The sequence below is a fragment of the Stegodyphus dumicola genome, chromosome 10 (genome assembly GCF_044657685.1).
Source record: "Stegodyphus dumicola isolate Sdum_Otavi_A_Nest chromosome 10, ASM4465768v1".
Taxonomy (NCBI): domain Eukaryota; kingdom Metazoa; phylum Arthropoda; class Arachnida; order Araneae; family Eresidae; genus Stegodyphus; species Stegodyphus dumicola.
The window spans coordinates 114,436,255-114,461,761 of NC_140777.1; the positions used below are offsets into that span (position 1 = coordinate 114,436,255).

The window sequence follows — 25,507 nt, forward strand, 5'->3', positions numbered from 1 at the left end:
TTTTAAAACTGATATTCTTAAGAGCGATTACACTTCTTTTAAAAAATACCTATAAAGATTGTCGACATGACATAGTGAATGTTTAAAAAAAAATAAAACACCGTAAAGGTGAAGCATTTTGATTTGCAATGAGATACATTCCGATGACCTCATCGATCACGTGACTTATGTATACCTTTTATAAACAAACAATGCAGGTGACCTCAGGGATCACGTGACTTATGTACAGCTAATGCAAACAAGCAAGGTCATTTTTCCTCTTCTTCTCTTGCGGAATGTGTCTCATACACTGTAGAAGGGCTTCTTATATTCTTACATCCAATGATTATAAGTTTCTGACCCTTTTATTTTTGAAAGAGCGATTATACTTTTTTATAAAATACTTGTATGTTTATTTCCAGAACTTATATGAATTTTCAACATTTTAAAAAACACTTATGTCTAATCATGTCAAGCCACCGAAATTGTTTTGACAGAAGAAGACATCTAAATCATGAAAAGTTAAAAAATTGTTTCATTTTCTCGAAGCGGAGTAAATAAAACCCATGAAAGAGAAGTTTTTCGCCGAATCGATAAATTTGTGAAAGAAATATTATGTATTACGGAATATTATAGCATACGGATTATTATTGTGTCCATAGTGTAAATAATTCCCAAAACAGAAGCTATGTCTTCTGCAGACGATGAAGATATGATTTTAAATTTAGATATTTTAGTAGATGTTGAAAAAACGATAAAACCTCCCGCGGATATTGATGATAGTGCAATAAATCCTGAAACATTTGCTAAGAAATGTGTAGTTTCTGCTACAGAAAATGGAGAAAAACATTCCGAGAATAAGTCAATTTCAGTCAAATGCAATGACGTTGAAATGAAATCTCAATTCGATGTTAAATCACCGTCTGAACGGAAAACTCAAAGCACTGTGCCAACAAATGAGACTTTCTCAGAAAAAACAAGCATTTTTGATAATTTTATGCATCCATGTGTGCCAAAAATTAATTGCTCTGAAAAGATTGTAAGTTTTTAATATGTTCAGTTTGTAAAGCTGTCTTGCACCATACGTTTTAATTTTATTATGTTACATGATTGATAATGTACATGAAAAAACTCAGCATTGTTAATTTGTATTTATGTGTTTTACAGTGTTTTACTTTCATATTTAGTTTTAATACATATGCATTATTAAATTTTATTTAATCTGAACTGTCTTAATATGCAGTAAATATTTGTAGAACCTTTCTTATGAACATCCAAGCAGTATGCAATCGGTTAATATTTGTATATCATTTTGTTTTATATCAATAAATGTATTGATATTTAGCTACACATTAATTATTAATTTTAATTGTACATTAATTATTAACTTTATCTTCATTGTGTTTAAAAAGTACTTCGATAAAAAAAGTTTTCCCGCGCTCTAAGGGATTTTCTCAGTATAAAAGGAAATTAGCCAAAAAACATAAAATTTAGTATATCTAATTACAAATCAAAGTTTTGCTTCAAATTGATAAATATGTTACCGAATTTTATTATTATTAAAATGCTTTTAAAGTAAGGGGTCATTTTAGAAGTAAAGTGAAAATCTTACTGTATTCAAAGTTTAATGCAGAACTAGTCTTTGAGTACGCGATGAAATTCCAGACAGTAGGATGAGGAGCTACTTGTGTTTCTGAATGACAAGTCAGTACGATATTGCAAACTTTGGGTGGTGTTTAAGCTTTTTTAAGAGTATGCAAATATTAATTCAGTTTTTCTTATCAATGCGAGGCATTAAAAAGTTTGAGAAATACCATTAATCTGATTTTCATTGAAACTAAAATATCTAAAACTTCTCAGAATTACCTAAGGAAATTAAAATTTTTGCAGACTAAATATGTTTGAACTAATTTCAACATCATAAAATTATGTAGGCATAAGTTATTAATCTGAAATATTTATGTCTCAGTATCATATCTTGACTTTAAAAAAAATCCTTCTAAATAAAAATTTGATTTTAATCCCTTCCCCCCCCTCCTACTTATTATTTTAAAGTATGAAATTATACTGTCTATTTTAGTAAGCGATATTTGTGTTATTTACTTTTGTCGGTAATTTTTGTGTCATTTACTTTTGTTGTTAAAATAATATACTTTAACAGCAGTCATTTCTTTTTGCTGTTAACGTAATATTGAGTTAAATTTCTGGTTTAAAATGTACTGGTTGACAATAGCCATTTGAAATATTTAAGCCTCTGAGTATTACGAGCTTGGCCCTCAAATTTCAGAATTCCCAAATATTTTGTGAATAAGCAATATTTTCTTCATTATAATTCCAAAATGATTATCTCACTTTGTCCTTTAGCTCCTTTTCTTCGAATATATATATATATATATATATATATATCCTGAGATCAGCTAGATCAAGATTTGGTAGATATTTTCATGTAGTATAACGAATGAGGCCACTCATCCTTCCATATGGAATTTCCTGTGCATAACTCTTGGAGAGTCATAGCTACGGTTTTAAGCACCTAGAGACAGTTGAAGATTTCACACATACTCCTTTTTTGTCAAAATGCAATAGGGAATATCAATTTGGCACCTGTGGATAAATTTCTCTCCTTGCCCCCTCCTGCAGTTATGCAACTGTTTAAAGTATTTGCATTTTATCTATTGGGAACTTAGTCTGGGGCCAAATTGCAATAACTTACCAGTAAATGTTTGTATCTCTGGTTATAGCCATATCCTTAAATATATGCACACTCAGCCTTGATCTATTAGCATATTCTATCAATTGAAGTGTATCACATTTGTTATTTTCTTTACAATTCTCCAAACTTTCAGAAATAATAGATTGTAAGTTAGCAGTTGGTCTCTCTCCCTTCAAGAACTGCAAAATATTGTAAAAGCACTGAGAATGTTTCAATTCCCATACAATGTGGTAGTATTTTTGCAATAACTGTCTCAGCCATTTGTTACATTTCATGCAGAGCTTTTTGTCAAGATTTCAAACTGTACAAGTGACTCAGATGCCCTACAACCTAATTTTTCACCTTGTGACTTCTAGTTTTTACCAAAACATAAATCACCTATGAAAAGGGAGAGATTTCAGATTACCTATAAGAGATTCAGGCCAATATGATAAGACACTTATTTTGCAATTCCAACACAAGACATGCAGCAGTTTCTAATTGGAAACAATGCTGGGAGAAGTCTGAAATTGCAGGATGCTTACTTAAAGTAGTTTTGAAGCTACACACAATTTTTTTAATCTCAAATTTTTTCGTCAAGGAATACAGATTTTTTTTAAACTGTTATTTTAATTTTGTACATTATGTTGTGTGATCATTTTAGGGCAAATCTTATGCATGAATGCTGTAGTTTTAATGCAATTATATTATTCTAAAATGTGAAATTAATTCTAATGAAATGTATGAAGCAGTTTTCTTTAAAATTTTATTTTACTAAATACTAGTTATTTTAAGATACAAAACCTAATAATCAAAATATTAATATAACTTCATCTACCATACAATGGGTATATCTACAGTATAATTGATAAACACTGAAGTTTTTAAAACTTAACTGCAAATTAAAAATTATGAACATATGTGTTATATTTTAGATTTTCTGTTTGGATATGTCCTCAGAAATGGAACAGATACCTTTTAGACTAGGTGACGGGTAAGGATTTTTCTCATATGTATTGTAAAGAACTCTTATGTCATAAGAAATGTATAATATTTTACTGAAAAAGTAAACTAATATATTGTTGTTTCATAGGCAATATGAATAATTTTTTTGAGGAATGTTGTAGGATTAAGTAATCATAAATCAGTATCATTAAGTATTGCTCTAATAACTTATGTAATAAAGATTTTGTTCCTATTGTATAAATAAAACTTAGAAAACTTTTTGTTAAGTATTTTTTCCCCCGGATCTTTTACCATCTATAACATTCAACTGCTTTATTACAAACTAAAAATTAACTCAAGCTGTGGAAGAAGGTAATTGAGAAAATTCTAGTTGCATGAGACTTTAGAGTTTCCATAACTGATCCTTCAATTAAGAGATAGTAGTAATTGCTTTGGAAAAAGGAATATACCTGATTAAAAAAAAAAGTAACTACCTAGGTTTTTACTTCTTCACTTTTAAATGTATTTTAAACTGAATTCTTTAAATCTTATTTTGAAATATCTCTGTTATTCTTTAACATGAGCATCAGTAATTGTTTAACATTAGAATAAATTGAAATGTGAGGGAAAATATCATTAACTTTGCTGATAAAAATTAGATAAATTTCTTAGAATGTAATATTGTTGATTAGTAATTATATATTGTAAAAAGAGTCGTTTAAGTTATGAAAATATTATGAACTCAACTCTGAAATGTGAATAAAGATTAAAGTATTTTATATTGGATTGCATAAACTGGCTGTATAAGAAACAAATTATTCAAAGATTTTTTTTTAAATTATTTATATTTTTTTCCACCTGTCCTCTCATTTATTATACATTACGAAGCTTTATGGCAAAAGTTTCAGACTACAGTTTTCCTTTAGCCTTTGGCATATCTTAAAAAGGAGTAAGATAATGTGAGCCAAGGAATGGGGAAACCTAAGCCCGTGAGTACAGAGTCAGCTTTTCAGGGGCTAAAATTAAGTATACTTCTGTTTTCTGTTTTGGTTTTGAAGTGAAGCTATCATCTGATCTAATACTTTTAATGATGCTTTTGCATTATCTGCCCAGCTGTCCTGCAAAGTCGCCAGTCATTGGGGACTAATTTTTTGCCAATCTAGCACATGAAAAATGGTAGTCAAAAAATGGCAGCATGCTGAAAATTACATTAAACATGCATAATAAACATTTAACCTTCCGTTTTCTTGGACTTCTATCTATGTGCATAGAGATCTGTTTTAATTTTAAAAACAATCAGAGAACTGCCTTATTCTTGATGTTACAGTGCAAACTGGCACTGCTCTACATTAACCTGTTTTAACTTTAAAAAAAAAAAAAAAAAAATCAGAGAATTGCACTTATTCAGAGAAAACTATTTTCAAAATCACCTAAAAATAGTCTATAAAGTACTTTCAAGCTGCAAGATTTCTGTAATAATGCAACATCGGAGGTACAATAAAGCATAATTCAGTAGCATTTTATTAATTGAATAACAATAACGAAAATCAGTGCTTAGAGTAATTAAACTTTTGCAGACATTGGGTACTGTTCATCTATCTGCTCTAAAATTTCTTTAGAACAGTCTTTTTGCCTTTCTTCCAGATATTTTCTCCAAATGAATTTCCTGAGATAATCAAGACAGTTCGGTCATTTGTAAAATGTAGTTTCAGTGTGATGCGCATTTCTGCACTGTACTACTACTACTAGGCGAAACGTCATATTTCTGAAAAATTGCAACACATTCTTTTTTCTTATGCAACTCTACAGTTGCATTATGATTCATTAAAAAAAAAGTACTACGCTTATATTACACCCTCAGGTGTATGCCGTCGCCAAATGGGGCGATATGTGTTCTGCACTGGTGTTTGTCACAGTTGTATGTTCTGTGATGGTTTTTGCTGTGATACTGTTTGTATGACAACCCTTTTAATGCTGAACTTGATTTTACTGGACTGGTTTTATTTGCTGGTTGTTTGGTTTGGTGGGTGTTTTGAAATGGCTTATGTTGCAATGGAAAGACGTGGTGGCAAAATTTCTGTCGCGTATTTTGGATTGTGTGCTAGGTAACTTTAGTATTAAAAGGTACGGGTGAAATTTTATTTACGAATGTATGCTGGACTTTGTATGCTCTGTGTCTCAAAAAATAGGGGGTAAAGGATAAAGTAGTGTAAATTTATGAGTTTTGCTGATGTTTAAAGTTAATATTTCTGCTGTTTAAAGAAGCATTCACAATTATAAGTGGATTTTATTTATTGTTGTTCTTATTTTGTAGAATGTTATACAGTCAAAAGTCATTAATCTGGACTCGTCGGGACTTCGGCGATTCTGGATTATGGATCATCAGTTTAAATCTGGTAAGATGGCACGCAGAAATTATAAAATTGAAAATATGAAACCGTAATTTATGAAATAAAGAACAATTATGATCTAAAGGGTATCAAAATTTACAAAAAAAAAAAGCTTAATATTTATTTGTTTACTTTATTAAACATTTCTCTCAATGTAAGTTGTTTAAATTGCTTCGTTTTTTATGTGATAATACATTCTCTTTAATTCTATAAACAGACATAATTTCTTGTTCAGTTACAAAGTTCCGCTGTTCAAGTCCTATAATTGCTGTGTCGAGAATACCAACTAATTTGTCAATCAAAATTTTTTCATTTTCAATAACCTCTGTCACTTTTTTCGCTATCGGAAGCGAATTATAATGAGGAGGACTTTGATTTAAATCATATCAAAGACGGAGTACATCGAGATCAAATACTACATTTAATAAGGAATTATAAGCCAAATAAAATAAAAACATCTGCCCTGAAGATAAGGATAGTGCTGACAGATCAACTTCCAATTAATTGCGCAGCGTTAAAGATAAACAAAGTTTAGATAAACAAAAATTAAAGTTTAGATAAACGAAGGATATGCCTTTATCCATTTTTTGCAGCAATTCCACTTTTTGTTTAATGAACCTCGAAATATACTTTCGCTTTGTAGATCCTTTACATATTAATAAATATATATCAGAAATTCTATTTGACATAATCGAAAGTTCAAGCTTACTCTTATAAAATTGCTCTAACAGTCTGCAAAAAATAATAAGCCAGATCCAATTCGAAGATTAAGGAACAATGCAATCTGCAACATTAACTGAAATAGATAATTAGATAATTTTAGCTTAGCTTATGCCATCAGTTATACATTAAACGTGCACTCGTAAACATATTTTGCGCACGCGCACAAGCACATTCGCAGCCGTAAAGGTCTTACGCGCATGCACAGAAAGTTTGTAGCTTTGAGGTCCGGATTATGGGTGTCTGAATTAACGACTTTTGACTGTATTCATTGTTTTCTTGTTATGAATTTCGGTACTTACGTATTATCGCAACCAGGTTGGCGCGATTTGTAAGTTTGAGTAAAAAAGTATGAATAGAAAGAAAATGTACATTTGTTAATTACAGATAATTTTTAATACATTTTTTATATTATTTTGTTTTAAAATAAACTTTTTACAAATAAACTTTCGTCTATTTCCACAATAAGTCCTTCGCCGCCTATTTGCTTTCTTTCTTTTTCATCCATTTCAAGGGCACATATCTCCTGCATGTAATTATTCCAATCTGTAACAGTTTTGTCAGCAATTTCCATCTCTTCTGCACAAAATTTAATTGAGGTTAATTCTTTACATCAACAATAAATGAAGCGCACCGCTGTCACAAATGAAATTCGGCTACCTTCAAACCAATTTCCGGTTCTCACACCCAAATGTTGATTGCACTCTTCGACATTACATTTCCAGAAGATTTGCTGTCCAAAATACAGTTTCATTTTATGGGAATTTTTACAAGTACGTTCGTTCGGTATAATTCCATATCCCTGCAACAATTCAACAGCATCTTTTTCACTCGCAGGCAGATCCCAAATACCCATAGTTAAAGTATTTCAGGGCATTCAATCTAACCAGTAAGAAAAATAATTTCTTTACGAAAAACTATGTATAACACGTAGGGTTGTCATAAGTAGGGTCGCCAAATTTGGCGATTTATGCGAATTTGGGACTGGTTGCATTAATACGTAAGTACCTGAATTTCAGTCATTATTGTTGTGTTTTGAATTGTTTATAATGTATTTTAGTTATTTTAGTTGATTTGTGCATGGTTCCTAGATTGTGCAATTAGCTGATGTTTCTTTAAGCTAAAACAGAATGCTGTGTACATGGTATTGTTTGAAATTTATTGTTGTCATGTTAGTTTATTTTAGCATGTGTGCGGAATTCGTAGATTCCTACACTACATAGATCGTGCAATTCTCTGATTTTCTTTATTTTTTCTTTAAGTTAAACCAGATTGCTGTGTACATGGATTATTGTCAAATATATTTGGTTAGAAACTTTACGTTTTTGCTATCTAAATTTTTTGTTTTTGTTTTGGATTTTTGGCATAAATTGTATGTTAAAAACGTGGTTTTTGCACGTGCGAAAATCGCACTTTTGCTGACATTCTAGGCTTAAAGTTTGAAATTTAAACAAAAAATTCAGATAGTAATATGGCACCATAAAAAAGTTTGGCAAGAAATTTGTTGCCAACCGAGGGCATGTATAAGAGTAATTCAAAGAAAAAGAAACATACTAATCACAAGCTGAGACTACAAACATAACAGCACAGAGTTCCAGAATTGTGCATTTAGTGCATTATTAGATAAAATATATTTCTGTAAAATTGGGGGGGTGCTTGCTTTGGCTTACGTAATGCTTTGCCTGTTGATTCTTATCATGGTTGGGTGGATAATACAATAGTACCTGTTTAATCTATAATATGATGTATCATTTGATAACTTTTGCAATTATTTTCTCTTGTGATTTTAGATCTCAATATTCACCTTTAAGTATGGTTAAACGGACAATTGAATTATTTGTTGAAAATAAGCATTTTATTCATAGAAAGCATGAATATGCCTTGATGGTTTTATACGAAAGTGCTACATGGGTGAGTGATAATATATGCTAAATGTATTCTTTAAATATAATAAATTAAATTCTGCTGCTTAGAAAAATATCTTATCATTTAGTGTACTTCTTTTGTCTAGATATGAATGGAATAACAATTGGTGCTGAAAAATTATTTTGTAATAAATAATTATATATTTTCTACAAAATGTAATTATAATACAGTGTAACAAGTGATTATAAGGCCACATGCCTGGTAATGAACTTTAAAGATTCTCTTACGAAAAATCAAATATTTATATTGATTTCAAAAAGTAAAATATTTAGTATGTATCTAATGTTAAATTTCAAAATCTGTTCATTATGCATGTAAATCAGCAAATTTTATAAGAAGCAAAAAAACAAAATGGGAAACGTGCAAAGTACAGCATACACCATGTCCACAAATTCCCAAAAAGTAAAGGCTGGATAGCCTTCATTTTTTATTCATATACTCTCATGTCCATAAATTAAGGATAATGCAAAATCAGGCAAAGGAAGAGTTAGAAGCAAAACAAATTTGATTTATTTGTAAAGCTTATTTATTAAACAAAAGGTAAAGAGCAAAAAAGGATGCTATACACTGAAGTGACAAAAGTCATGGGATACCTCCTAATATTTTGTCGGTCCTACTTTTGCCCGGCGAAGTGCAGCAACTCGATGTGGCATGAACTCAACAAGTCGTTGGAAGTCCCCTGCAGGAATATTGAGCCATGCTGCCTCTATAGACGTCCATAATTGTGAAAGTGTTGACGGTGCAGGGTTTTGGGCATGAACTGACCTCTCGATGATGTCCCATAAATGTTCGATGGGATTCAAGTCGGGCGATCTAGGTGGACAGATCATTCGCTGGAATTGTCCAGAATGTTCTTCTAACCAATCGCGAACAATTGTGGCCCGGTGACATGGCGCATTGTCATCCATAAAAATCCCATCGTTGTTTGAGTACTTGAAGTCCATGAATGGCTGTAAGTGATCTCCAAGTAGCTGAAGGTATCCATTTCCAGTCAATAATCGGTTCAGTTGCACCAGAGGACCGAGTCCATGCCATGTAAAAACAGCCGAGACCATTATGGAACCACCACCAGCTTGAACAGTGCCTTGTTGACAATTTGGGTCCATGGCTTCGTGGGGTCTGCACCACACTCGAACCCTACCATCGGCTCTTACCAACTGAAATCGTGACTCATCTGACCAAGGCCATGGTTTTCCATTCGTTTAGGGACCAACCGATATGCTCACGAGCGTTGCTGCAGGCGATGTCGTGCTGTCAGTAAAGGCACTCGAGTCGATCTTTTGCTGGCATAGCCCAAGGAAGACAAATTTCGCCGCACTGTCCTATCGGACACGTCCCTCATACGTCCCACATTGATTTCTGCGGTTATTTGACGCAGTGTTGCTTGTCTGTGAACATTGACAACTCTATGCAGACATTGCTGGTTTCGGTAAGTGCTGGTGGTCTGCCACTGTGCTGTCCATGGTGGGATGTTATGCCTGAAATTAGGTACTCTCGGCACACTCTTGACACTGTGGATCTCGGAATGTTGAATTCCCTAACGATATCCGAAATGGAATGAAACATGCGTCTAGCTCCAACTACCATTCCGCATTCAAAGTCTGTTAATTCTCGTCGTGCGGCCATAATCACGTCAAAGCCTGTTCACATGAATAACTTGAACACAAATGAAAGCCCTGCCAAAGCACTTCGCATTTATACATTTTCTACGCAATACTACGGCCATCTGTATATTTGCATATTGCTATCCCATGACTTTTGTCACATCAGTGTATGTTTGAAATTATTAAAAAAATTTGTGATTTTTTCCTCCCTGGAGCAAATTACAAAAAAAAACCTATTTACAAAAAACCAATATTACATAGTTGGTATGATTGTTAATACATTGTATGTCTCCCAGACAATGCAATACAGTCCGTACGACGCAAAGGCATGCTGAGTATCAAATTATCGAGCTTATCTTGGGGGATATTACACCACTCAGAAAGCAATGCTCTCCGAAGTTCCGGTAGACATATAGGAGGAGGTTGACGGGCTGCAACTCGTCGGCCAAGCATGTCCCACACGTGCTCTACTGGTTTCAAGTCCAGTAAGAATGCTGGCCAGTCCATACAGGTGATATCCTCCGATTGAAGGCATTCCCTTACGATGTTTCCACGGTGAGGAAGGGTGTTGTCATCCATAAACACAAATTGTGTGCCCATGGCGCCCCGAAACTAACTTACATGTTGTTCCAGAATGACGTCCCGATAGATTTGGCTTGTCATGGTTCCAATTTGAACATGCAGGTCAGTTCTGGAACCCAGAATAATTCCACCCAAACGAACACTCCTGCACCACCGTAACGGTGTCATTCAATGATGTTTTCTTGGTGGTAACAGGTACCTGGATATGATCTCCATATGAAAGTCTGCCGAGAATCTGACTGCAAGCTAAACCTGGACTCGTCGAAAAACATCACATAAGCCCACTGTTGCGGTGTCCACAATGCATGCTCTCTACTCCAGGCTAACCGCAGGCGACAGTGAGTTGCAGTAAGTGGAACGAATGACAGGTCTACGAGCATATAGACCAATCTGCCCTAAGCGTCTGTACATGGTCTGCCTTGAAATTGTCGTACCAGTGGCTGAAGAGAGCTGACGAGACAGGTCTGAGGATGTGCTCTGAATGTTTCTTTTGGCAGTAACTGCCAAATACCGGTCCTCATTCGGCATTGTAACTCTGGGGCGACCTGTGCTGTAACGTCTACTCACATTACCATCATCTTAGAATCGTTGCCAAAGCCTGGAGATGACACTCTGGACAATTCCATGTTCATCTGATACTTCCAGTTGGGTATGCCCACATTCCAGATGGCCGCTAATTCTACCACGTAAAAAATCCTCCAAATGCATCCTTTGTGTCATAACTATTCGGTTATTGCACTGAAATGCTTATAAAGCGCCTGCGAAGAATTTTACTTCTTTGCCTGTATTCCTTATATATCACTCTCTGACACTCTCGTCATTGTGACATACCATCGGTGTCATCTGGTTACTTCCTGAAATTTGCATATGATTCTTGAAGATGTGTGTAGTGATTTTACAGGTGATATATTTATTTTAGAGCTTGATTTCCATGTGACTCCGAATTATCCTTAATTTATGGACATGAGTGTATGTATATATATATACTTTCAATTACAGAACTATTTCAAATGATGCAAGTGTTCATATTCCAGCATTTTGAAATTAAAAAAATAGTTTTGTTTAAAGTTTCTAAATCTAACTTTTATACCTTTCTCTTGTCCCTATACTCTTATTTAGCAAAATGTTATACTTAGTGTGAAAAGTACAATATAAAAAGTGTGATTCTTAGACAACAAAAATTGACTGAAATATTTAACGTTGGACATCATATTTAGGGGCTGTACACAAATTGAAGAACAATGTTTTTGCATTTGTATTAAAAAATAAAATGTCAGTTTAAGGGAAAAGTTTCTGGTGATAATGTGATTAAATGGTGAATGTTTTTGTGTGTGTTATCATGCAAAGTGTTGATCTATTTAATTTTATTAAAAAACTAGACCTAATTCACAGAATCTTACAGAACGGCTGAAATGCTGGCGGCCTTCAGTATTTTCATATTGCCATCTTGTAACCCTATATAGATATTATATAATGTATTTCTAACATTTCAAAATTTGTAAATTAGTCATGTGAAAATTTTTTAGCATACCAATTGTAAAAAAAATTGCAAATTAAAGAGCAAGAATATCACTGAGTAGAGTTTAAGAGAGACAAAAATCTATCTTGAATTTTTCTAATTTTCAAAAATTGCTCAGATTTTTCAACTGCGTATCAGATATAAAGTTTTCAAATTTTAACAGATTTTAAAATAAACACTTTGCTTCTTTTAAAATGTAAATTATTAAAAAAAAGTATTTATTGGTCAATTTTCTCCATGTATGTTACAGTCTGAAACAGAAGAGCAGGAAATCGGTTCTCTTAACAGATTTTAAAATAAACACTTTGCTTCTTTTAAAATGTAAATTATTAAAAAAAATATTTATTGGTCAATTTTCTCCATGTATGTTACAGTCTGAAACAGAAGAGCAGGAAATCTGTTCTCTTAACAGATTTTAAAATAAACACTTTGCTTCTTTTAAAATGTAAATTATTAAAAAAAATATTTATTGGTCAATTTTCTCCATGTATGTTACAGTCTGAAACAGAAGAGGAGGAAATCGGTTCTTTCGGCTATCCCCTCGCTTGCGGATGTATCACTTTCAGGATTATGAAGTCACATGATTGTTATCACTTTGCATTTACTATCCCATATTACTCTATCTGAATAATTTAATTTACAAACAATTCATTAAGACAAAAAAGATGAAAATAAAATATGGTAAAAAAAATATTTTTATGAAATAAGTTTTTATTTAAAACTCTTAAAATAATTAATGAGCTAGTGGAAGAAAAATTATTTATCATTTTTCCATGGGAACAAGAGATTAAATAATTCTCTTTACAAAATTCATCTACAGTTTTATATCATGAATAATAAAAGCATCAGCAGCCAAGTAACAAAATTTATTATTCACATTGCATTGTCAAAAGTATAAGCCATTATCTATTCAGTGAGAGACTTTATTTTTAAAATTCTGGAATTTTATTGAAAAATTCATTCATAAAGCTAAAAGTCTTATAAGTTTTGTCAAGAAAAGGAAGAATTTGTCATCATAATTCTTGCAAGAATTCATATGTATTGTTTTTATAGTATGTAAGAAATTTATCAAAATAATTTGAATTACTAATGAGAAACGTTTTTTGGTGTTAATGAAGTGTTTTCCATTAATATTTAATGAAATGATTGCATAATTTACCTGCTTGAGGACTTTGAATATCATATCATCTTGATTTTGTACATTCATTATTTTAAATGTGAAATTTTCCTTGATAATATTTCCTGTTCATTAATGTAAAATGTTTTAAAACTGTAAATACCCCCCCCTTTTTTTTGGCTACCTAGAATGTATTATGCTATTTATCAGTATAACATTTCTTTACTTTTAGGTTCGAGAATTTACTAATGATCCAAAAGAATTAATAGATTCTTTAGAAGATTTAAATGAAACACAAGATTGTGTTAGTTGTGGTATCCTTTCATGTTTTACTCTAAAATGCATTATTTTTTATTATATTATTTTGATTATATAACAGCTAGCAATTGCTTATATGTCATGCAATGACATTTTTGTGTGATTTATGTAATTGGATGCAAAATCTTATTTCAGTTAGAATAATCAATTCTGTTAAAGGCACTAGTAAGGCCGCTAGTCTTAATTGTGCACCAGAGCACTAGATGTTATAGCCTATTTATATTAGATCATGTTAAAAATACAATGTTGGTCATATTCTTCCATTGCAATGGATATTTGATTGGATCTGCCATGAATCAAAGGAAGGTTTCCTATACTTGAACAAATAACTTCTAAAGAGTTTGTGGCCTGATTATTCAGTAAAAGCTTCGATTGTGGTTATGCAGGAAAGCATGGCAGAAGGGAATACAATTTCCTGTGATTGCTAAAAAAAGTTTAATATGAAGGAATTGGCAATTGCTGGATATGAACAATACCCACAAGTGAAGCAACAAATTTGTTTTTAATTGATACTGACACGAGATGCAATATGCAAATTGTTGAAGGCTGTGGGGCAATGCAAAATTCAACATTAGCATGGCACTGCCTGCTATCATCTAGATTTCTACTTAATTGAATTATTATGGTGTTGATTGTATCAGAAGATGCAGTGTTTAATGAAATACATGGATTTAGCTATCCTGTGTAATCTGAAATTAATTAATTAAAACTTATTTTTAGCTTTCTTTTTTGTTACTTATTTTGGATTTAATACAATAGTCATTCTTTTCGTGAAGCTGTGTGTAAAACTGAGATTGCCATCTACTTAGGTTTCATCACAACATTTATATTTGGTGCTAAGTAGTGTACCCCAAAACTAAAAAACATACTTAAAGCAAAAGATAAGGATTTAATATTTAAAAATTCTTATCTGATGTTATGCTACTTTTATATGCATATTCCCACTCTTTCTTCTTTTTTAAAGTATTTTTTGGTATTAGTATACCAGAAACAGATTAGTATCAGATATATAATATTGCAAATTTTTTTATGAATTAACTTATTGTGTTTATATTTTGCATTAATTAAATGAAAAATGAATTTTAATAATATGTAATTTAGTACATAATTCATTCAAACTGAGGTTAAAAAATTTATTTTTGCAGTATAAAAAGAAAGATTTAGCCAGATTTTTTTCACAGAAGCATTTACAATCATGCTGTATTATTTCTGTATGCCATTTATTTACACATTTCAATCTGAAATAAGACATGGGCATTGGCACTAAAATCTAACAATATTTTAATTGAGTTTATATTGAATTTATGTTGAATCTTGTTACCACTGCCTAGCAGTACAAACTTTTTTCCTTATACAAAAGCCATTTAAATATATTTTTTTTTTACTTGTTATCGAGTTGTAGTGTGTTTTGTTTAACCACAATATGTATGTAGGAAAATGTAGTGGAATAATAACATGAATTGGTTAAGATAGTAGTAAATATTTGTATATATACAGAAAGAAATTTAGAACCGATTTTTCACAAAGATCAAAAATTGAAATTCAAATTAACTTCAAAAAATCCATAAATGTAGAATAAAAATTATTTAATATATAAAAATTAAAATAAACTATCACAAGAAAAAACAGAAAAGAATATAATAGAGGAAAAAAAAAAAAAAAAAAGAATCCAATCAAGTTTGACATAACGTTGGCAGGAGGATATATGTTGAATTCAATTACATATTGAATTATTATAAAATATATATTGAAATAGTTCATCAGCTAATTCTGGATATAGAAAAGAAAGGATTTTGTTTTGGAAGGAGAATTGTAATTGAATTCAACATATATCTTCCTGATGATGTTATGTCGAAGTTAATTGGATTCCTCTTCTTTTTTGTTCTTTTCTTGGGATAGTATATTTCAATTTTTAAATAATTCTTATTCTATATTTATAGGATTTTTTTAAGTTCATTTGAATTTCAATTTTTGGCTTTTGTGAAAAATTGGTTCTAATTTTCTTTCTTTATGTAGTATTTACTGATCAGTTTTCAGCGGCATAATGTGCAATGCAAAAATTATTGGAAGGATTATAAATTTTCCTACTAAAAATTATTTGTTTTTATGTAATATATATACATAAGGAAGGTTAAAAAATGTAATTTAAATTAGCAGCAGCCTCTTAATCTTAATTTGGGTATTTTTCCTCTTTATTCTAAAAATCATTACCTTTTTCTGCATTGCATCATTTCAGCACTCATCCATGTCGTGTGACTTTTAGATAATATTGGTGACTTAAATGGAACTACAACAGCCAATAATAATTTTATAGCGTTATTAATTATCCAATCAAATGTGTTGAAAACCAGAACTAACTCATTCTGTATGAAGTTTTCATCCTGAATGCTTGCTTCCTGCATTTTGGCCTAGCTGAAGTGCTGCTTTCCATTTTAGCACAAAGCTATCCAGAATGTAAACATCTGAAATAGGCATCAATTAAAATGTCAAATTGTTTGTGGCTGCAAAAGTAAAGTTTAAGTTAAGATGAATTTAAGTAAATTTAAGTAAAGATGAATATTTAATCTGCCAAGTTGCTGTTCATTGCAGATCAACATCTACAAAATACAGTATTTCTACATCTATGCTGTCTTTGTTTCTACAACATCATTATATCTTCATTACATATATATTTAAATATTTTTAAAGAGTATTTGAGGTATAACTACACTGAGATATAATTATTAGTCTAGTGATTAAGTTGACATGCACAAAAAATTCAAAGCACCATGTGTAGCATACATTTGATCATATAATATTTATCCTTAGATTTCAAGGGCATGTGATGTTTTTCAAATTAATAAGCACAATTTGGGTGTACTTGTGGAATAGCAAGTTTACCTTTGTTTTGAAATAATACTATTACAAATCTGAATATGCACTATATATCAGCAGAAAAGATGAAAATGTACACAAATCAGAAAGTCTGTGGTCAGTGATAAAAATAATAGTAATTGATTTTGTTAACTTCAGCATAGGCTGAAGAAAAGAAGCTCTTCTGTCTAGTGTGGCCTTCAGGCCAATTCTTGGCAATGTATTCCGTAACTGATAATGATGGGGGACAAGTATTATGTATGAAGTAATATGATTATATTGTATATGATCTTTTAGTAGAGCATCTAAGATATATTAAATAGTTTTGTGCTAGTTTTTGCTTTAACAGAAAATAAAAAGATTTGTCTTCCATCATCACACTTTTGTAAGTAAATTTTTTATTTATGATTTTATGATGATTTATGATTTTAGATATTTTATGTTGTCTTTTTACTCAACAGCATTTAAAGCATTATATGTACTGTTGCATGTTTCTAAAAAAGAGCTGTGATCAAGGTTCCAAGATTAAAAGAGCTATATTGTAATACTATTTAATATTTAATTGTCATGAAAAATTATTTAATATTAAGTGCATGAATTAATGCATTAGTATGTTGTCAATGCATTCAGTATTACCCTTTTGAAAGCTCTCCTTACAAAAGACACTGTTTAATGTTATAGTGGTTAATGATAACATTCAGATGTTGTTATCAATTTGCCAAAGTGTCACCTGTTTGTATACATAATTTTTTTTTTTTTTTTTTTTGAATAGCGAACACTTTGTCTTTTTTCGACATTGGCCACTCCTAAGGCCAGAAGTGGTGGCCATTTTATTATGGGGATACCTAATAGGCAGCCACCATTACCTCCTATAAAAGGACAGACAGCTACAACCATAAGTTTTCCGATATTTGAATCTGGGCCCTTCAATAGTATACAAAAACATGGAAAATACATCACTTAAAGTGATCAACAATTTTGTTAATATGATCAAAATTTTATAGTATAACTTTTAATTTTATAGTAAAACTTTTTAAACTGAAATAAAGGTCATCAAATAAAAAGCAAAATCACCAGATAATATTAAAATAGATTATAAAAACTGATAAGTGTCAGAGATTAATATCTTGGTTTTGATTTTAGTTAATGATTTAGTTAATGAATTTTGCAAAATAGCAAACTTATTTTTTCATCACTATTGAATAACACTATTGATTTTCAGGGGATTGGATGCTGATCTTTCTTCAGGAGGAAAAATGAAAAATTCTGCAAAATTTTTTTGTTTCCCTTATTGGGGGCAGAAATCATTAAAACACCCATGCCAAACTAAGCTTTCTTTTCTGTCTAGATTTAAATTTTACATTAGCATGTTCTCTTCCAGTGAGGGATGCCCTCCAAATGTTAAGATCAGTGGTGCAGCTCAGTCAAATAATTTCCAGAAACATTGTGAACTGTTCATAAAGCCACTTCTGCATCTTCCTAATTAAAATGTTCTGAAATTGCCTGTTGATGTGCTTCTAGTTATACTTATATATAATTACTTACGTTCCATTGCTATTTTGAAGGATATTTTTTTGCATATGTTACTAAAACAACAGAGGACAAATGTGATCACATTAAACGGTGCGTACTGCATATCAGAATACATCATTATTTGATGATAAAGAAGGGGCTATTTTTGCAGAACAGTTTTTTCAAAGAATTAAATTCTAAATGAATTATCTTAACAAGACTCTCCTTAGGCAAATTCATGAATTCATTATCATAGCAAAATATTAAAACTCTGTTTTAAAAGAAATATAAATGATCTAAAAATTTTGATGATGTAGTATTTCAAAATACAATATACAAAGAAAAAAAGTTCTAAGAATGTGGGCAAATAAAACTTATATTTATTTCCCTACTGCAAATTTTTGCTGTTGGGGATACTACGAAAAGCAAGTAATGAGTATTTAGCACAGAGTAATTCAGTCAGTTCACTTGCATTACAGTCTGAGAGCATATTTTGCACAGCTTTTAGTTTCTCCATCTGGTTTAAAGTTGTATCCATGGCAGAGATGGTGGTTAAGAGAGATGGGCTTGTGCACATACTGAGCTGGTATTGTTATTCTTTCCTCGCCTTCAAGCCTAGTTTATTCTTTATTTATAAAACTAGAATGAGGTAGAAAAAAATAGAGCAGTATTAATTTTTCTACCGGCAGAAAAGTATTATGCAGACTTATTTTTTGTAACACAATGCATAGTTTGATTATTTGGAGTAAGTTATTGACAAAGTAAAATGGTTTTCTAAAATGTTCTCTTATACCTGACAAAATTTCTCAAAATTTTGAAATAAGCTTTCTTAAAATATTTTAAATAATTTTACTTCTTTGAAAAGCTTCTTTTTTTTTTTTTTTTTTTTCTTCAGTAGTTAAAATCTCTTTAAAAGTATTATTTAGTTTTAAAAGTGATAATCGTAATCTTTGTTTTTAACACATTTTGCATCTTTTAAGAGATGGAAGACTATCCACTTAAAATCTTGATTTAAACCATTGCTTATTAATCTCATGATTAAAATATTGGCACCCTGATAGATATAAGGTAAAATTTGACTGGGTGAATTATTCTTTAGTTTTTTATATACGATAACAATAGTTCTAGAGTAGAATAGTATTTTTTCATTAATTTTAAATAACTAATTTTTAGCAATCTTAAACTAAGTAACAACATAATTTATGTTGTTGTGATATGGTTACAAGGTATCTTGAAAGTTATTAGTTTAAAATACAGGCTTACATTTTGTATTTTCTTAATACAGTGTTATTTCAACTAGCTGTTTATTGCTATTTTGTATGCTAATACATTATTTTCACTTATTAAAAGCTTTTGAACTGTATGTTATTTTTATATCTTTATTTAGAACAGAAAAATATGAAATGGGACTTCCAAACAACTTACCTTTTGTGTCGCATATATTCAGAGTGATTTTAATTTATGGACGTTCTAATTGTATGATACATTTTTCTGATGAAGAGGTAAGAAAATAATTTTTGTATTTCTGAAGGATAAGAACATGTAGATTTAGTACATACAGGCTCAAAAATCCTTTCACTCGTGTACTCTCTCTCTCTCTGTACATTTTCCTCTACATGGTCAGTTACAGCTAACCACACCTTAGAAAAATTTACTACAATTACCTTAGGAAAATTTGCTACAATTAATATTTCTGTTCCTTTCCTGTTAAGTGTTGTTATATTTTTTATATTTTTCAGTCTTTTCTCATTTCATCATATCAATATTCATTTTTGTAGTAACATGGCTGACAAAAATTTTTTTTTGTCTTTTTATTATTCATTTTTATGCAGTAACTTTATTTGTTAAATATGTTCTTTGCACTTATGCTGCATAAAATTCAATTCAACAGCAAAATCACAAAGTACTTAAAAAACAGCGTATCGGGATAGAGTATTAGATGTTGCAATACGTATTTTTATATTCACTGTAATATTCCTTTAAAAACTAGCTGCTCATATGGCCAATTAACCACTTGTGCTAAAAAGACATGCCACACACGTTGAAATGCTTTTGTCTCAAACCTCGTGCAATAATGATAATGCCAGCAACGAACACACTCACTTCCCGGCCGACACGCAGGCGTGCCAGAGCATTTTTCCTTTCAGCCCCGACTGTCACGTATTTGTGCCAGTGTTCTGGAACGTTTTAAAAACTATAATTTCTGCCACAAGATGTCACTGTATGTCCATATGGTTTCAGATACACGTACATTAGACCTTCTACTCGAAATCAGAGAAGCATGACTCACATACACGTGTTTTTGATTATATAAACAAAAGGGGAAATAAATGTTTCCGAATGGCGTGCTTTATGATGTCTCTTTAAATTCGCATGTGATAGTTGTTTATTGTAAGTAGAGAAGTTTTATTTTTGCTAAAGCGTTGGGTATTTCGGTTTGCAGTTCAGTATTTAGAAAATAATTAGATCTTGTTAGATGTGAATTCTTTCTGTTTTTACCGTTGCATGTCGAAGCGTCGAAAATGTTTAACAGAGCATGAAATAGCAGAAATGATGCAAAATATTTCAGATGTTGATTCTGAAACAGATTCTGATAATAGTGATAGTCATACTATGTAACGTAGTATCACTAGGATACTACGTTACATAGTATCACTATCACATTTTCCAAAACTTTCTTCAGAAGAGACTGATAAGAAAATGAGACGACGATGCTTCGTTTTTCACATTCCCGGAAAAATCCTCCAAAACAGCAAATGAACTATTACGAGTGCAAGGAATGTAACATGGGACTGTGTGTAGATCCCTGTTTTCAAATTTTTCATACGAAAAGAGAATTTTAAGTAATATATTTAGTTTTTAGATGTATAATGTTAAAAGTCATAAAATGGTGAGTAATGAAAATAAAATGTGTAAAATATGCATTTAAACAAGAAATAAGGTAATTAAAGTATATATATATATATAAAGCATAAGCCGTTTAAATACTCTATAGAGCATTATTAAACAAAGCGTTGATACTTCGGAAATTTCATGGATTTAGGCTTAATAGCAAAAAAGCCCTCGGCCCTGGACAGACGCTCACGTAAGACACTGCAGGCCTCCGCGATAAGCGCGTGTGTGTGTTACCCGGCGCGAAGGGATTAAAACAGGATTGTTCAGTTTTTTCATGTAAAAAGCTGCTTACGAATTAATATGGAGAATGTAGGTAAAAGGTTACGCCATAGTGTGTTAAATTGTGCTAAGAGAAAAAATTTTGAAAAGGTTCTTCAACCCTCTGAATGGCATGACCAGCTTATCCATCCAGTCATGACATTTTTTGTCACTTGATGCATATTAGCTTATAACCTAAGATATTTTGCTTTCTTACTTTCTTTAGTAAATATAATCTTAATGAATGTATGTTTATGAAAATAAAGACTAAAATAAGTAATTATATAAATTTAGCTAATAAATGCTGCATAAATACAGGTCCTCATGACAAATCCTAAAACCTGTGCCACTCAGAGAGTTAAAAAAGGACATCTAAAATTTATACTTTGACATAAAGCAAAATAAAATAATTTTCATCAGTAATTTATTTTTCTTTAATATATGATAATTATCAAGCTGATATTATTATTGCTGATATAATACGAAGTCTGACATTATTTTTTGCACTCAATGAATATTTCCCTACTCTCTCTGGTATTCTGGTATCTTAAGCATACTTTCAGGAGCACCTGTATCATCAGTTCAAAATAGATATGAAAATCCTTTCATTAAACGTTTATTCAAAATTGTCTTTTGTTGTTGTTGTTGTTGTGTGTGTGTTTGACTTTTTCCTTATAGTTTAATTTTAAATCTTCAAAGCATCTAATGATGCAATGACCAGAATCAAGGTTAGCAAGTTCTGGAAGAAATAGGATTTTTCCATTAAAGTGAGAGAAATGGAAGGAACTATTTTTTAACTTATTTTATATTTGTATTAATAAATCTATATTTAATTTTTATGTAGCACTGGAATATTACTAATTTAAATACTGTAATTTCTGGAAGAAAGGCTGCATCAGCGTAAACACTGCACTCGAGAGAAAAAACTAAAATTACGCAGAAACGCTGCATTAAATTAAATTACACATGATGTCGTGGACCTTATAGATGCAAAATCTTCCCTTCTATCCTGATATATGACTTATCAATTAAGAAAAATACATGAAATGAAACCATAACTCAAGAATAAATTATAGGTAAGAAATTTTGAAAATATACGTACGTTCACGAATATACTTATACCCACTAAAGAAGTCCATATTTGTAATACTCATACTATATTATAAAACATACTGCAACAACGATATATTAAATTTAGATGATGGAAGGAAATTTAAATTTTACTTTAAAAAAAAAAAGAATTAAAGCAAACTGTACATCATATGAAGCCATCAAAATCTGATTCTTCACTATATGAATTAAAAAGATTTAGTAAATCCTGATCTAAATTGTCCAAGTCTTCCAGACTGTCACATTCATCCTCTTTGTTTATAGTCTCTTTATCTGAGGATATAATTTCAGCTTCTTTGAACCCTGCTGTTATTGATGATGTTTTCACTCATTTTCATGCACTTCCTACCCACTTTGCAACTTCTTTATAAAATGTTCCATGCATTTTGCTGCTTTTGGTATACTTATGCACTCCATTAAAGTGAGAGATTCATTCAACAATCCCATCATTTTCGGACTTTAGCTTTGAAGGTAAGATTTTTATCAGACCACCAGGAATTATTGCTAAGATCATAGACAGTTTTTGATATCTTGTTTTCACTGACTCAAGTAATGAGAACGCATGGAATTATCAACAACCCTTTTGGTTGGAAAAATGATCCCTTACAACACTGCCAAACTTTTTGTAGACACTCGTGCATGATTGTTTCGCATATCCATCCATTCTCGTTTGCGCAAATAATTACGTCATTAGGAAAATATACACAAATAATTATGGAATAGTTTTCCTCTTAAAAATGATCATCTGCGGCACAGGCCAATACACATGTAAGTGATGTTCTTTCATGCCCTGTCATATGCAAGGATACAATTTTTGCACCAGTTTTATCAGCTGTTCTGTTTGCAGGAGAGTTGATAAAAAGCTAATGGCGTTTCATCCATATTTATTATCTGTGATGAAAGAAGTTTTTGTCTGTCAATAATATCTGTCAAATATTTTAGAAAAGATGCATTTTTATCCTGCCAGTCCATTGGTAATTGCTGCCCAACTGTTGTTTTAGTTCGCACAGAAATATTTTTTCTTTTCATAGATCTGCAACTCCTGCTAGGCCCTCCTTTGAAATCATTTATGTTCATTTGTTTTGCCATAAATTTTGCTTGCAAGCGAATTATTACAGTCAAAATTGCCATTCCCTTTCTTCGTTGCCCCTCTATCCAGTTTGCAAGGTTGTCCTCTAGATTCAGCCAGATTACAGTGTCACTTCTTTTGGCTCATTTCTGTTGTGGCATATTTTTAAGTTCTTTTTCACTTCTCCAACATCAAATGCATCTCTTGTCCATTGTCAAGCTGCTGCGCTATTTCCAATTTGTTCAGCACGTCAAATTACATTAAGCTTGAAACCAGCAGTATTACTTCTGTGCTGTTTAGCTGCCATTTTCAAAATTTTTCCGCTCCCTTCTTACTTAAAAACTACTCAAGAAAAATCGATTTGTGCTGAAAGAGGAATACGTTAGAGTTCCTTATTGCAGCGCATGTGGAGTCGTATCTGACTTTGAAAAAAATCGCAGTAGATTTACAATGGAAAAGGCAGAGGGAGGAAGAGGATAAGTTCTGGAAAATTCATCCAGTGGCAGAAAAGAGAGACTATTCAAACTGATGAGAATGCTGATTTAAAAGAGGGGAAAATGTTATTGTTCTGCGATCTCAATTAGGGTGGATAAGACAGGTAGGTCCATTTAAGGGAAAGAATGTAAACAAAATAAAGTTTGCAGAAAGCAATTGAGCGGTCTTTTGTGTGGGAACAGCAGCAAACTATGTACAATTACATCATGGGAAATATTTTTCTTAATTGCACCTAAACACTGCATGGGTAGAAACGCAGCCTCTGCTGAAAATTTAAGTTTTAAAAGTGTAAACACTGTGGCGTTTCTTCCGGAAATTACAGTATTTTCATCTCCTATACAAATTTTCTAGTCTTATTTATATACTTAAAATAACCTTATAATTTCTGTTATTTCATATGATGTATCATTTGGATTATCTCATAATTTAGCATTAAAAAATCTTTTATATAAAATTTAAGAATATGAATTAAATTTTATAATAGATTTTAATTTAGAATTTTTCAAAAATGTAAATTTAAGTGTCTTGATATTTAAAAGGCAGTGTTTTCTGTTAGATTTTTTGAATTCATATGTTGCTTTTTTAGTTCAGTTTTATGTGGAAGTTTTACATTCTAGGCTCAAGACTTTTTGATGCAGTATCCTTTTCTCTTTTTTGATGTTGTATATATTCATGAGCCGCCATCTGAAGAAAACAGGTGTCAGGTATGCATATTGTTATTTATATATGTATTCCTTATATACGAGGGCCATCCAGGAAGTAGATTACGTTTCCGTCTGTGTCCGCTAGGGGCGGGGCTAGCGCGGCCATCTTGGGGTCAGAGCGTTGCGCAGCTCAGTCTGCATCTAGCCGTGCTAGTGAGAGGTTCGTGCTGTGCTCCGTTCAGATACTGTGACGGTTTGAAATGTTTGCGTTAATTGAAAATCCCGCGAGCTGCGAGGTGCGCTCAGTAATAAGGTTTCTGACTGCAAAAAACTGTAAACCGATAGAAATCTATCGGCAGCTTCGTGAAGTGTATGGGGACAACATTATCACTGAAGGTGGAGTGCGTCAGTGGGTCATAAGATTTCAAAATGGCCGAACCAATGTTCACGACGAAGATCGAAGTGGGAGACCCAGCATAGTGACCGCCGAACTTCTCGAAAAAGTTGATGCTAAAGTCCGTGAAAATCGAAATTTCACAATAACGGAACTTTCTTTGAGTTTTCCACAAATTTCGCAAAGTTTGTTGCACGAAATCATCAGCGAAAAGCTTGGTTACCACAAGTTTTGTGCAAGATGGATTCCAAAAATCTTGACAGAGGACCACAAAAATCAGCGAATGGCTGCAGCGTTGAACTTTTTGAACGCTTACCATAAGGATGGTGACTCTTTACTCGATCGCATCGTTACTGGTGACGAAACATGTGAACTGTGAAACGAAATTGCAATCAATGCAGTGGGGGCACACAAGTTCTCCCCAAAAACCCAAGAAATGCATGCAAACAATGTCGGCAAGGAAGATGATGGCGACTGTTTTTTGG

At 31.7% G+C, this 25,507-nt stretch overlaps 1 protein-coding gene across 1 annotated transcript in view; it reads left to right on the forward strand.

The window, feature by feature from the left end:
• The first annotated feature begins 296 nt into the window (after positions 1-296).
• LOC118200781 (BRISC and BRCA1-A complex member 1-like) overlaps positions 297-25,507 on the forward strand; it is a 34,847-nt gene continuing 9,636 nt past the window's right edge. The window contains exons 1-7 of the mRNA XM_035372743.2: positions 297-1,018; positions 3,607-3,665; positions 8,517-8,637; positions 13,707-13,788; positions 17,006-17,030; positions 19,545-19,659; positions 24,602-24,688. Coding sequence (XP_035228634.2) covers positions 668-1,018; positions 3,607-3,665; positions 8,517-8,637; positions 13,707-13,788; positions 17,006-17,030; positions 19,545-19,659; positions 24,602-24,688 — 840 coding nt within the window. The 5' untranslated portion in view covers positions 297-667. The remainder of the gene's footprint in view (positions 1,019-3,606; positions 3,666-8,516; positions 8,638-13,706; positions 13,789-17,005; positions 17,031-19,544; positions 19,660-24,601; positions 24,689-25,507) is intronic.